Genomic DNA, 14,224 nt, shown 5'->3' on the forward strand with positions numbered 1-14,224 from the left:
ACAATTCAAAAACATCCTGAAGCTTGTTTTCACCTCCTGACCAATCAAAACTCTTCAACTCATATGTTATAATATATATTAAATATATAATATACATTAAATATATGATATATGTTAAATATATAATATACATTAAATATATGATATATGTTAAATATATAATATATATTAAATATATGATATATATTAAATATATGATATATATTAAATACATGATATATGTTAAATATATGATATATATTAAATATATAATATATATTAAATATATAATATATATTAAATATATAATATATATTAAATATATAATATATATTAAATACATGATATATGTTAAATATATGATATATATTAAATATATGATATATGTTAAATATATAATATACATTAAAGAAGCAGCAGAGTGAACTTTGCCCTGTGCTGCTCACTGTCTTAATGTAAATGATCATAATAATCCTTCAGTGTGTGAAATGAAGCTTCGCAGCGGAAGTCCACATCAACTCACTTTTCAGAGTAAAGTCCGGACCGCCGTGTTCCGAGGAGTCCAGCCGGGGGGGAGTGCTGCTCCTCGGTCAGTCCGAGTCCGGAGCTCCGTGCGCGCACACACACACACACACACACAGAGAGAGAGAGAGAGAGAGAGAGGCTGTGTGATGTTCCCTCACACACTCTGCAGCAGCTCGGACTGAGCTGAGAGGACGGAGAGACGCAGACATGCGCACAGCTGACTCTGACAGCACTCAGCGGAGGAAGACAGACAGCTTCACTTCAAGAGGATTCAACATGTGATGATGTGCAGGGGCGTGTCCACAGGGGTCACATGAGCCCCCTTTAAATGATGTTGGCCACCCATACACAGACACGCTGTCCAAATAAACACTGTGATGCATAAAATAAGTTTGACCTTTTATTAACCAAAACAAAATCTGATCAGTTTATGAGAAAGTGTCTTAAGTCCTGATCACAGATAGATAGATAGATAGATAGATACTTTATTGATCCCGAGGGAAATTCAAGTTTTTTTTTTGTTTTGTTTTTTAGATAAAAAGTGAGATAGCAGTGAGAAAAACAAGATCGTTAGATAAAAAATAGGGCGACCATCCTTTCTCTTCCCACAAGAACAAAATCAATCCACACCTCCGCCCACACCCATGTGACCCCGCAGCCCTCCTACGTAAATGATTCCACAATCAATTATATAATACCAATAACCCAAAACACAGCAGCCTTATAAATATTTCAAACCCTTCATGATTGTCTGTTTGCCATCCTGTAGCAGACTCACTGTTTCCATCACTGCAACACCTGTTCACCTGATAACTGCTCTCATATCTGGCAAACCCAGGGGCGTCCAAAACGGCCTTCAAAGCCCCGCCTACCTTCTCTGGTCCAATCAGATCCAGAGCATTCAGGAGCAGAATCTAAAGTTAGAAGGAGGACATACTGGCTGCTGCATTGTTGAAGAGAAGCTTCAACACAGCAGGTTTCCTTCATGATCACACAGGAAGAGAGCAGCTCTCTGATTGGCTGATTGATCTCAGAGGAAGAGAGCAGCTCTCTGATTGGCTGACTCATCACACAGGAAGAGAGCAGCTCTCTGATTGGCTGACTCATCACACAGGAAGAGCAGCTCTTTGATTGGTCCTTCAATCTGCGTTATTTCTGCCAGAGACTGTTACGTATTACCGCATCCCGCCTGTAGGGGGCAGCAGCTCAGCTCACCACCTCTGTTCTGCTTAAAGAACAGGAAGAAGAAGAGTTCAAACCGGAAGTGTTGGGACATAAACAAGCAGCATGGCGACGGTGGATTCAGACAAACTGGAGTTGTATCCTTTATGATGTGTTCATCATGCTCTCCTTCACGTCCGTTTTTAAAGAAGATGCGCGTGACAGTTTATTAATAAACAGGAAGAAATGAAGTGACAGAAATATGAGTATATTAATGAAGTATTTAAAATATATTAATGACGTATTTAAAATATATTAATGACGTATTTAAAATATGAATATATTAATGACGTATTTAAAATATATTAATGACGTATTTAAAATATGAATATATTAATGACGTATTTAAAATATGAATATATTAATGACGTGAAGCTGAAACAGTCGTGTCAGTCTTCTGAGAACGGCGCCGGATGTTGATGTGTTGTAGTTCCGGTCTCGAGACCACGTGTTTCTCCTTTGGATCCGGTCTCAGACTGGGTGGACTCTGGACTGGCCATGTTTCCAGGTCATAGATGAGAAAGAACACGCCCCCTTCACTACAGTGGCTGCACGCCGTCACGTCTTATGCGTAACCAGGAACGCCATCCTGAAGCTCGGACGACCTTCAGGTTTGTCGAGATGAAGAACGTTAAAAAGAGACGCTGTAGTTTACGCTGTGTTCCTTTAACGACTTCCTGTCCAATCAGAAGCTCTTGTCTTCCTTGACCTTTGACCCTCCTACAGCTCTCTGGACGTTCCCTTCCCGTCGTCTGGCGAGGCCGCCATCGCTCTGCGCTCTCTGTCCCCGGACCGAGAGCCGAGGAAAGGAGGCATCAGCAAACAGCTCGCCGTGTCGGGCAGCACGCTCTCCGTGTGAGGAAACGCTTAAACAGCGAGTTCACCTGTGTCTCTGAACTTCCTGTTGACCTTTTGTCTTCTTCTTCGTGTGTTTCAGGAGGTGGCGAGCAGACGAGGCTCGGATCCTCCGAGTGTCCGTCAACTCGTTTCTGGATCATCTGTCGCTGGTTTTGGAGACCATGGAGCAGTTCGGCCCTGCTGTCTCGCCGTGACGTTATGAGCTCGCCCGCCGCCGGACTCTTTGGACAAAAATCTGAGAGACTCTTATTTTGAAACTAACAACGTTTTGATTCAGAGAAAATCACTTTGATATGTTTTTGATTCAAACTTCCTGAAAGTGTCGCGTGTGACCTCCTCAATAAACTCCTGAATGTTTGTAACTTGTGTCCTGGTTTGGTTACCATGGAGACGTATGTCCTGGTTTGGTTACCATGGAGACGTATGTCCTGGTTTGGTTACCATGGAGACGTATGGTTCGTCTGAATGAGGGGAGCGTAACGTCCAAATAAAACATTGCTTCAGACTTTTAAAGGCGGAGTCAGTAGAAATGTTTGTAAACATTTAAACGTGGCCCCTCCTCCTGGGCTCATCACCCCCAGAAGCTCCGCCCCCTGCAGGACGTAGTGTGTATGGTTACTGCTTGTAGCTACGCTGCTAGCTAACGGCCGGTGTTAGTCAGCTTCCTGTCCAACAGGAAGTAGATCAACACAAGGTTCAGCCTGCTTTTAGAAGCTGTTCGCTGTTCCTCCTCACTCGTCCACGTCCGTCAGATTCACTGCTTTGAATCTCCTCCAATCACTGTACTGTATCCTAAACTCAGCTGCTGTGCTCTCATTGGCTGGACCTTACCTTAGAGATCAGCAGGACTTCATGACCCCCCCCCCCCCCCCCCCCCCCCCCATTCTAACCAGTAATGAATCAATGTGACACACTTATATCTGCTCTGTACTGGTGTCAGCTTCAGCAAATACAACACACCGACTGATTTCCCACAGTGAGTCCTGAGAGGAGTTCATGAGAACTTGTGTGTGTGTGTGTGTGTGTGTGTGTGTGTGTGTGTGTGTGTGTGTGTGTGTGAGATGTTTATCAGCCTGTTGACCTGGGCTCCTCTGGGTTCACTGCTTCTCTGAGCTGATCCGGTTCGTGATGGAAACTCTCCTTCACTAACGACTCTCCCACCATGCACCGAGCACACACACACACACACACACACACACACACACACACACACACACACACACACACACACACACACACACACACACACACACACACACACACACACACACACACACACACACACACACACACACACACACACACACACACACACACACACACACACACACACACACTGATAACACACACACACACACACACACACTGATAACACACACACACACACACTGATAACACACACACACACACACACACACACACACTGATAACACACACACTGATAACAAACACACACACACACACTGATAACACACACACTGATAACAAACACACACACACACACACACACACACACTGCAGTCTCATAAGGAAGCTAATGTTAGCCTGATTAGCTCGCTTTAATGTCGTTTTCAAACACGTGGTCACATGACCTGAGAGGATCTCAACTCTGACAACATGTGAGAGCCCGGACCCGGCAGAATCCAGACCGGTCTCACTCAAAGTTTTACACAAAGAGGATGAATAATCTGTTCAGCAGCAATGATCATGTTTCTGTTCTTTTCTGCCCCTCCAACAAGGAAGAACCTCAAGGTCACAGAAGGTCGAGTAAACCATGGGTTCCCTCATGTGGTAACCCATGGTCCCCGATGGACCCTCATGTAGTCCCTCATGGTCCCTTATGGACCCTCATGGTCCCTTATGGACCCTCATGTAGTCCCTCATGGTCCCTTATGGACCCTCATGTAGTCCCTCATGGTCCCTTATGGACCCTCATGTGGACCCTTATGTAGTCCCTCATGGTCCTGTGGGAAATTACCTAGACTCTCAGGAGACATCTCTGAACAGAGGTGTCAGAGAGCCACAGGAGGGCCTCCTCCTTCGCAGACAGCACCATACGAATGTAAATGTTATTTGATTATCACAGAGTCACTGTCTCCAGACAGACAGAATACACTAAACTTTAAGATCACCATTTGTTAAGTGTAAGGTCACCTCCCCATATCTCTCTGTATTGTATAAAAGGACTTGTAATGTAAAGGTTAGACAGAAGACGCTCTGCCTCTCCTCCGTGCTGCACGTATTAAAAGAGATCTGATTCAAGCGCCGCCGTGAAGTTCTTCTTTGAGAATTAGCAACTCTCCACCTCGTAAAAGGAGAATTTTTCCACGACAGTCCCTTATGGACCCTCATGGTCCCTTATGGACCCTCATGTAGTCCCTCATGGTCCCTTATGGACCCTCATGGTCCCTTATGGACCCTCATGTAGTCCCTCATGGTCCCTTATGGACCCTCATGTAGTCCCTCATGGTCCCTTATGGACCCTCATGTAGTCCCTCATGGTCCCTTATGGACCCTCTTGGTCCCAGGCCTGTGCAGGGCTCCATCACTGGACTTGGGTGACATGTTAATGTGGTTTTTGGTCCCTGTGATCACAATCAGTGATCGGCTGATTCTGCCTGACTGACCCACATCACAGGAAACTACAGACGTGACCCGAATCACAAAGTCCCACTTCCTGTTTCCTTCTCCTGCTGCTATTTTTAGACAGGTGATCAGACCTGCAGATAAACAGCATGCAGGTGTGAATAGAGCAGAGATCATCTATTCAGAGAGATGACTTCCTTAAAATGTTACTTTAAAACATTCTTCACTTTAATGAAACTCTTCATCATTCAAACTCTGATTAAGGAGTGTGTGTGTGTGTGTGTGTGTGTGTGTGTGTGTGTGTGTGTGTGTGTGTGTGTGTGTGTGTGTGTGTGTGCACTTTGCTGTTATCTTTAAGTCTCGCGTGATTTCACACTTTACTGCTCTACGGTATGTGTGGAAACATCCAATTAACGGTGAGCTTTAATGACCTCATGAATTAAACATCGCCCCCTCCCCGCGGGAAGGAAGCGCTCTGATTGGTCAGTGTGGAGCGGGACAGATAGAAATAGCAGGTGTGGACGGGATGTGGGATCACAGAGACCTCCTGCACCTCCTGCTGCTCCTCCACACGGACCTCCTCCACAGACAGCATGCAGCCCCGCTCCGCTCTGCTCCTCCTCCTCTCCATCACCTCCGCCGCCTGCTTCGAGCTGCTGCCGGAGGAAGCTGCTCCCCGCCGGGCACGATTCTCCTCCAACAGCCCGAGTGAGTCCCGTGATGTCTTACTCTTCATCTGCTGCTCTTTCCTGTTGGTAGATTTACTCTGACGTCAGTTCATATATTAACTCATTAACTATCGAAGCCAATAACTAAAGTTCACCGTGACGTCATCTGCAACTCGTTTCTCGCAGACTCTAAATCTATCACACATCTATCCTGTCTACATCTATCACACATCTATCCTGTCTACATCTATCACACATCTATCCTGTCTACATCTATCACACATCTATCCTGTCTATATCTATCCTGTCTACATCTATCACACATCTATCCTGTCTACATCTATCACACATCTATCCTGTCTATATCTATCACACATCTATCCTGTCTACATCTATCACACATCTATCCTGTCTATATCTATCCTGTCTACATCTATCACACATCTATCCTGTCTACATCTATCACACATCTATCCTGTCTATATCTATCACACATCTATCCTGTCTACATCTATCACACATCTATCCTGTCTATATCTATCAGACATCTATCCTGTCTATATCTATCAGACATCTATCCTGTCTATATCTATCACACATCTATCCTGTCTATATCTATCAGACATCTATCCTGTCTATATCTATCACACATCTATCCTGTCTATATCTATCAGACATCTATCCTGTCTATATCTATCAGACATCTATCCTGTCTATATCTATCAGACATCTATCCTGTCTATATCTATCACACATCTATCCTGTCTATATCTATCACACATCTATCCTGTCTATATCTATCACACATCTATCCTGTCTACATCTATCACACATCTATCCTGTCTACATCTATCACACATCTATCCTGTCTACATCTATCACACATCTATCCTGTCTACATCTATCAGACATCTATCCTGTCTATATCTATCACACATCTATCCTGTCTATATCTATCACACATCTATCCTGTCTACATCTATCCTGTCTATATCTATCACACATCTATCCTGTCTATATCTATTAGACATCTATCCTGTCTATATCTATCAGACATCTATCCTGTCTATATCTATCACACATCTATCCTGTCTATATCTATCACACATCTATCCTGTCTATATCTATTAGACATCTATCCTGTCTATATCTATCAGACATCTATCCTGTCTATATCTATCACACATCTATCCTGTCTATATCTATCACACATCTATCCTGTCTACATCTATCCTGTCTATATCTATCACACATCTATCCTGTCTACATCTATCCTGTCTATATCTATCACACATCTATCCTGTCTACATCTATCACACATCTATCCTGTCTACATCTATCACACATCTATCCTGTCTATATCTATCACACATCTATCCTGTCTACATCTATCACACATCTATCCTGTCTATATCTATCACACATCTATCCTGTCTATATCTATCACACATCTATCCTGTCTACATCTATCACACATCTATCCTGTCTATATCTATCACACATCTATCCTGTCTATATCTATCACACATCTATCCTGTCTATATCTATCCTGTCTATATCTATCACACATCTATCCTGTCTATATCTATCCTGTCTATATCTATCACACATCTATCCTGTCTACATCTATCACACATCTATCCTGTCTATATCTATCACACATCTATCCTGTCTACATCTATCACACATCTATCCTGTCTACATCTATCACACATCTATCCTGTCTACATCTATCACACATCTATCCTGTCTATATCTATCACACATCTATCCTGTCTATATCTATGACATGTGATGGTCTTTCTTAAAGTAACATGATGTCTTCGTGTCTGTAGAAGGCTTGAAACACGCGTGTTCCGTGTAAACATGTAGAAACAGCTGATGTGTGTTTGCAGCTGATGTGGCGAGGTGTTTAAACGGCGCCGTGGCGGTCGGCTGTGGATTCTTCTCGTGTCTGGAAAACTCAACATGTGACACGGACGGGATGCACGAAATCTGTGAACTCTTCCTCCAATCAGCTGCTACCTTCAACACAGAGGTGTGTGTGTGTGTGTGTGTGTGTGTGTGTGTGTGTGTGTGTGTGTGTGTGTGTGTGTGTTACTCTCTGACCTGTGTGTGTGTGTGTGTGTGTGTGTGTGTGTGTGTGTGTGTGTGTGTGTTACTCTCTGACCTGTGTGTGTGTGTGTGTGTGTGTGTGTGTGTGTGTGTTACTCTCTGACCTGTGTGTGTGTGTGTGTGTGTGTGTGTGTCTGTGTGTGTGTTACTCTCTGACCTGTGTGTGTGTGTGTCTGTGTGTGTGTGTGTGTGTGTGTGTCTGTGTGTGTGTGTCTGACCTGTGTGTGTTTGTGTGTGTGTGTGTGTGTGTGTGTGTGTGTGTGTGTCTGTGTGTGTGTGTGTGTGTGTGTGTGTGTGTGTGTCTGACCTGTGTGTGTGTGTGTGTGTGTGTGTGTGTGTGTGTGTGTGTGTGTTACTCTCTGACCTGTGTGTGTGTGTGTGTGTGTGTGTGTGTGTGTGTGTGTGTGTGTGTGTCTCTGACCTGTGTGTGTGTGTGTGTGTGTGTGTGTGTGTGTGTGTCTCTGACCTGTGTGTGTGTGTGTGTGTGTGTGTGTGTGTGTGTGTGTGTGTGTGTGTGTGTGTGTCTCTGACCTGTGTGTGTGTGTGTGTGTGTGTGTGTGTGTGTGTGTGTGTGTGTGTGTGTTACTCTCTGACCTGTGTGTGTGTGTGTGTGTGTGTGTGTGTGTGTGTGTTACTCTCTGACCTGTGTGTGTGTGTGTGTGTGTGTGTGTGTGTGTGTGTGTGTGTGTGTGTTACTCTCTGACCTGTGTGTGTGTGTGTGTGTGTGTTACTCTCTGACCTGTGTGTGTGTGTGTGTGTGTGTGTGTGTCTCTGACCTATGTGTGTGTGTGTGTGTGTGTGTGTTACTCTCTGACCTGTGTGTGTGTGTGTGTGTGTGTGTGTGTGTGTGTGTGTGTGTGTGTGTGTGTGTGTGTGTGTGTCTGCAGGGGAAAACCTTCGTGAAGAAGAGTCTTCTCTGCATCTCTCAGGGAATCTCATCCAAAGTTTTCCAGACGATCCGTCGCTGTAACATCTTCCAGAGGATGATCGCCGAGGTTTGTCAGCTCGCAGGAAGTGATGTCATCGCTCGTGTGCGTTCACTGACCCAGTTTCTCCCTTTTAAAGGTGCAAGAAGAATGTTACACCAGTCTGGACATCTGCACTGTGGCTCGGACCAACCCGGACGCCATCGGAGAGGTGGTCCAGGTGCCCACTCACTTCCCCAACAGGTGAGCAGCCTCACACAGGCTAACACCTGATCTCATGTTTGATGAAATGTGACTCCTCAGTTCTGATTGGATGAAGGATCAGAGTTATTCACAATAAGGCGTGTAGCTGAGCTGATTGACAGGTGGGCGCCGTGTAACGGTTTGTCAGGAGGCTTAAAACCCGCCTCAGCTCTCAGCCTGTCGTTAGCTTGACTCAAAGTTAGCTTGACTCAAAGTTAGCCTGAGACAGCATTTCCAGCACGGAGACCGCCATCCATGGGACTCCAGCGCCCCCTGCAGGGACACACGGGGGACTCCAGCGCCCCCTGCAGGAACACACGGGGGACTCCAGCGCCCCCTGCAGGGACACACGGGGGACTCCAACGCCCCCTGCAGGGACACACGGGGGACTCCAGCGCCCCCTGCAGGGACACACGGGGGACTCCAACGCCCCCTGCAGGGACACACGGGGGACTCCAGCGCCCCCTGCAGGAACACACGGGGGACTCCAGCGCCCCCTGCAGGAACACACGGGGGACTCCAGCGCCCCCTGCAGGGACACACGGGGACTCCAGTGCCCCCTGCAGGGACACACGGGGGACTCCAGCGCCCCCTGCAGGGACACACAGGGGACTTGATCTGTAACTAAAGGGTTAATCCGTCTCTGTATTTCCTGTGATGTGTTTTCATGGTACTTCTGTTCCTGACGTCCCGTCTTGTTCCACAGGTACTACAGCACTCTGCTGCAAGTCCTGCAGGCCTGTGATGACCAGACTGTGGCGGCGGTGCGAGCCGGTCTCATGGCCCGTTTAGGCCCCGACATGGAGACCTTCCTGCAGCTGGTCCAGAACAAACCCTGCGCCCCCGGATCCAACGCCGCCGCGTACAACAACCCCTCCAGCTGGAGAAACATGCCCGTGTTCAACGTCCAGCCCGGCTTCAGAGGGCGAGACCCCACCCACCTGTTCGCCAGGAAGAGATCTGTGGACAACCTGGGGGGCGGGGCCACTGCAGAGAATTAGATGACACACAAATGCTTAAAATCCCGCTCACACACGATCCTGAATAATGTTCCCACACATGCAGCTTCATCACGATCACGTGACCGCCAAGCTTCACTCAGACGTGTCAGAGGCCCAGATATTTATTGTCCTTAATTTATGAGGCTGCTCTATTTAAAGTCGAGAGAGAGGCTGCACGCTGGCCGTGGAGCTCGGAGACGTTTAAAGTGTGAAAGTCTGTTTGCTGCTTGGCTGGTTGAAATAAATGATATTATACACATCGCCTGACTGTGACTGCTCTGTGTAGACCTGTAAATATACGGATGATGCCTCCTAGTGTCCAATGCAGGGAAGTACATGTGTATATGTAGAGGGAGGGTTCATTGAATCCAAGCACATTCAGATCTGACATACAGCCGACACATCGTGTTTCACTTTCTGCAGGTGGAGACGAGGACAAACACTAAGAACAGACGGCTCTCTCTGTGTTTTAAGTTTGGTATGTGGAACCATCCGCCCTGAGAAATAGTCCCTGATAGTTATCGGCCTCCAGGTTACTTCCTGCTCTGAATCTGCTTTGTGTTCGCTCTACATGCACATTCTGGTTTTCTTCAGGGTCAGTGAAGGTCATGAGTCAGATCATGTGGAGATGGTTCATCATGTTGTGTAGTTTTGGTCACACGTCAGAGTTCAGAAACAACCACCAGGGGCGTCAGTGCATACAACAGTCTGCTGCAGGATGAAGAACAGATCAAAGTCTTCAGGAGCTGCTCCCTGTGTGTGTGTGTGTGTGTGTGTGTGTGTGTGTGTGTGTGTGTGTGTGTGTGTGTGTGTGTGTGTGTGAGGCCCTGAACAGACTCCTCTTCCTGTTTGGTTCTGGCTCCTCCTTCTGGTCAAACACTGGAAACACACTTTGGTTGTTTTTCAGTGACTCTGATCGCAGCAGGAAGCTGTTGGCAAACGCTCCAAAGCCTGCTGATCCGTGATTGGTGGACACAGCTCAGAACACTTCCTGTGCTGCGTCTTCATTCACACACAAACAACCAGAGAAGTGTGAAGCCTTTAATACTGACAGGCGGAGATCAGGACAAGTGCAAAACTCGACTGGAGCATATGACATCACACGGTGACATCACGGTGACATCACGCGGTGACATCACGCGGTGACGTCACACAGTGACATCACCTGGTGACATCACGGTGACATCACGGTGACATCACACAGTGACATCACCTGGTGACATCACCTGGTGACATCACCTGGTGACATCACCTGGTGACATCACCTGGTGACATCACCTGGTGACATCACGGTGACATCACCTGGTGACATCACCTGGTGACATCACCTGGTGACATCACGGTGACATCACCTGGTGACATCACACAGTGACATCACGGTGACATCACACAGTGACATCACCTGGTGACATCACACGGTGACATCACGCGGTGGTTCACATCACCTGGTGACATCACGCAGTGACATCACGGTGACATCACACAGTGACATCACCTGGTGACATCACCTGGTGACATCACCTGGTGACATCACCTGGTGACATCACGCGGTGACATCACGCGGTGACATCACGGTGACATCACGGTGACATCACGCGGTGACATCACGCGGTGACATCACACGGTGACATCACCTGGTGACATCACCTGGTGACATCACCTGGTGACATCACCTGGTGACATCACACGGTGACATCACACGGTGACATCACCTGGTGACATCACCTGGTGACATCACACGGTGACATCACACGGTGACATCACGCGGTGACGTCACGCGGTGACGTCACGCGGTGACATCACACGGTGACATCACCTGGTGACATCACCTGGTGACATCACACGGTGACATCACGCGGTGACATCACGCGGTGACATCACGCGGTGACATCACGCGGTGACATCACGCGGTGACATCACCTGGTGACATCACGCGGTGACATCACCTGGTGACATCACCCGGTGACATCACCCGGTGACATCACACGGTGACGTCACATGGTGACGTCACGCGGTGACGTCACGCGGTGACATCACGCGGGGACATCACGCGGGGACATCACGCGGTGACATCACGCGGTGACATCACCTGGTGACATCACCCGGTGACGTCACACGGTGACGTCACACGGTGACGTCACGCGGTGACGTCACGCGGTGACGTCACGCGGTGACATCACGCGGGGACATCACGCGGGGACATCACGCGGTGACATCACGCGGTGACATCACGCGGTGACATCACGCGGTGACATCACGCGGTGACATCACAGGTGTTTGACTCATAAATATCAACAATAAGTTAATGTGTTAAAGTTCAGCTGAGTCCTTATAAAACGCTGTTATTTACATTATTCACAGACAGGAAGTGACCCGCTCTCAGTCCGTCAGAGGCTGACCCAGTCTGAGCGCCCGTCACAAGCCCGTGTGCGTGCGTCAGCTGCTTCCTGAGGCCTGGGGGCGGAGCCTGCTCCGTCCAGATGTTCTTCACATCAGGACGCTGCTGACGGACGAGAAGCGGCTCATCCGGGTCTCGTCTGGGACCGGCGCCACGGAAAGGATCCAAGGTGATCCAGGAAAGAGCAAGAAAAAAAAGAAAAGAATTCCCGGGACGTCTATGTGGAGTCTGAGGAATGATCCGAGGACGACGAGTCCACCTGAGCGTACTGGACCAGAGGAGTGGACAGATCCAGGTACTCCTGCAGAGACAGACAGAAAGGTCACCATGAGGTCACGCTCCTCGGAGACGTAACAATCCGTGAAGGTCGGCGTCAGAACGTCACCTGGTTGGCCATGAGAGAAAGCGTCCGGTCTAAATCTTCCACCAGCTGCAGGAAGGTGGGCCTGCGAGACGGGACGGCGTGCCAGCAGTCTCTCATCATCAGATACCTGAGCGGACACAGAGAGCGAGCGTCAGACGGAGGGAGGAGCGTGTGGTGGGGAGGGGGCGGAGCTAAAACACTCACAGCTCCTGTGTGCACGCAGACGGCTTCTCCATGCGATGTCCCTCCTTCAGCAGCTTGAAGAGCTCCTCCACGGGGACGCCGGGGTACGGAGACCCCCCCCAGGGTGAAGATCTCCCACAGCAGGACTCCGAAAGACCACCTGCAGCAGCAGCAGCACAGGAGAGACTGAGGCCGGACCCACACAGACCCTGATGTGAAGGGGGGCGTGTCAACATGCTGGACTAAAGAGGGAAGAAGTGAACTCACACGTCACTCTGCTGCGTGTAGACCGCGGTCAAACAAAGCTTCCGGAGCCATCCACTTGACGGGCAGACGACCCTGCAGGGCGAGAGGAAACACGGGGTCAGAAGAGGTCAGTGGTCAGGGCGCTCGTCAGACCGGGAGACTCTCACGTTGGTGGTCTTCTTGTAGTAGTCGATATGGTGGATGTCTCGAGCGAGGCCGAAGTCGGCGATCTTCATCACGTTGTCTTCGGTCACCAGAACGTTCCGGGCGGCGAGGTCTCTGTGGATACACTGCAGGAGGACACCAGCACATCAAGTCTCTGCATGCAGATCCAGACCCCCCCCCCCCCCAGGACCCCCACACAGACCTTCTTGGAGGCCAGGTAGGCCATCCCTCTGGACACCTGGTAGGCTGCAGACACCAGCTCTCTGACCTCCACACGGTCCAGAGCCTCCTGCCTGGACCCGCTCCAGTACTCCAGACCTGCAGGCCGCCGGGACCGCAGGAACTCCCTGAGGTTCCCCTGAGAGGCGTACTCCACCAGCACGTACAGAGGACCTGCACACACACACACACACACACACACACACACACACACACACACACACACACACACACACACACACACACACACACACACACACAGAGACACACACACACACACAAACACACACACACACACACACAGAGACACACACACACACACACAGACACACACACACACACACACACACACAGAGACACACACACACACACACACACACACACAGAGACACACACACACACACAGAGACACACACACACACACAAACACACACACACACACACAGAGACACACACACACACACACACACACACACACACAGAGACACACACACACACACACACACACACACAGAGACACACACACA

The 14,224-nt window shown here is 48.5% G+C and overlaps 4 protein-coding genes across 5 annotated transcripts in view; 2 read left to right on the forward strand and 2 right to left on the reverse strand.

The window, feature by feature from the left end:
• LOC306837279 (cGMP-dependent protein kinase 1-like) overlaps positions 1–805 on the reverse strand; it is an 8,810-nt gene extending 8,005 nt beyond the window's left edge. Inside the window, exon 1 of the mRNA XM_079364880.1 lies at positions 503–805. Within this exon, the coding sequence (XP_079221006.1) occupies position 503 (1 nt within the window). The 5' untranslated portion in view covers positions 504–805. The remainder of the gene's footprint in view (positions 1–502) is intronic.
• A 928-nt stretch (positions 806–1,733) lies between these two features.
• On the forward strand, positions 1,734–2,945 carry lage3 (L antigen family member 3). 2 transcript variants are annotated; one of them, XM_079364640.1, is made up of 3 exons: positions 1,734–1,823; positions 2,452–2,580; positions 2,663–2,945. In XM_079364640.1, exons 1-3 carry the CDS (start codon positions 1,792–1,794, stop codon positions 2,775–2,777), a joined length of 276 nt encoding a protein of 91 aa, XP_079220766.1. In that variant the 5' UTR covers positions 1,734–1,791; the 3' UTR covers positions 2,778–2,945. The 2 variants fall into 2 exon arrangements, with proteins under 2 accessions (XP_079220766.1, XP_079220765.1); XM_079364639.1 differs by lacking the exon at positions 1,734–1,823 and adding an exon at positions 2,116–2,336.
• Positions 2,946–4,969: 2,024 nt separating this feature from the next.
• On the forward strand, positions 4,970–10,264 carry stc1l (stanniocalcin 1, like). Its single transcript, XM_079364860.1, has 5 exons — positions 4,970–5,877; positions 7,733–7,875; positions 8,840–8,947; positions 9,018–9,121; positions 9,828–10,264. The coding sequence occupies exons 1-5, from the start codon at positions 5,763–5,765 to the stop codon at positions 10,120–10,122; spliced, it is 765 nt and encodes a 254-aa protein (XP_079220986.1). The 5' UTR covers positions 4,970–5,762; the 3' UTR covers positions 10,123–10,264.
• Positions 10,265–12,288: 2,024 nt separating this feature from the next.
• fgfr1b (fibroblast growth factor receptor 1b) lies at positions 12,289–14,184 on the reverse strand (the record flags this gene model as incomplete). Its single annotated transcript, XM_079363753.1, is given in 8 exon segments — positions 12,289–12,821; positions 12,906–13,011; positions 13,089–13,186; positions 13,188–13,227; positions 13,335–13,357; positions 13,359–13,406; positions 13,481–13,603; positions 13,681–14,184. Coding segments are annotated over 8 exon segments (1,026 nt in total), but the record flags the coding sequence as incomplete, so codon positions are not given.
• Positions 14,185–14,224: the final 40 nt, after the last annotated feature.

This window comes from Symphodus melops (genome assembly GCF_947650265.1).
Source record: "Symphodus melops genome assembly, chromosome: 16".
Classification (NCBI taxonomy): domain Eukaryota; kingdom Metazoa; phylum Chordata; class Actinopteri; order Labriformes; family Labridae; genus Symphodus; species Symphodus melops.

Excerpts from the sequence above, each read along its gene's own strand:
- lage3 (XM_079364639.1), top strand. The coding sequence starts at position 2,293 with ATGCGTAACCAGGAACGCCATCCTGAAGCTCGGACGACCTTCAG. Across the intron at positions 2,337-2,451 it reads GAAGCTCGGACGACCTTCAG|CTCTCTGGACGTTCCCTTCC; the intron begins GTTTGTCGAGAT and ends ACCCTCCTACAG. Across the intron at positions 2,581-2,662 it reads TCGGGCAGCACGCTCTCCGT|GAGGTGGCGAGCAGACGAGG; the intron begins GTGAGGAAACGC and ends CGTGTGTTTCAG.
- stc1l (XM_079364860.1), top strand. The coding sequence starts at position 5,763 with ATGCAGCCCCGCTCCGCTCTGCTCCTCCTCCTCTCCATCACCTCCGCC. Across the intron at positions 7,876-8,839 it reads CTGCTACCTTCAACACAGAG|GGGAAAACCTTCGTGAAGAA; the intron begins GTGTGTGTGTGT and ends GTGTGTCTGCAG. Across the intron at positions 8,948-9,017 it reads TCCAGAGGATGATCGCCGAG|GTGCAAGAAGAATGTTACAC; the intron begins GTTTGTCAGCTC and ends TCCCTTTTAAAG.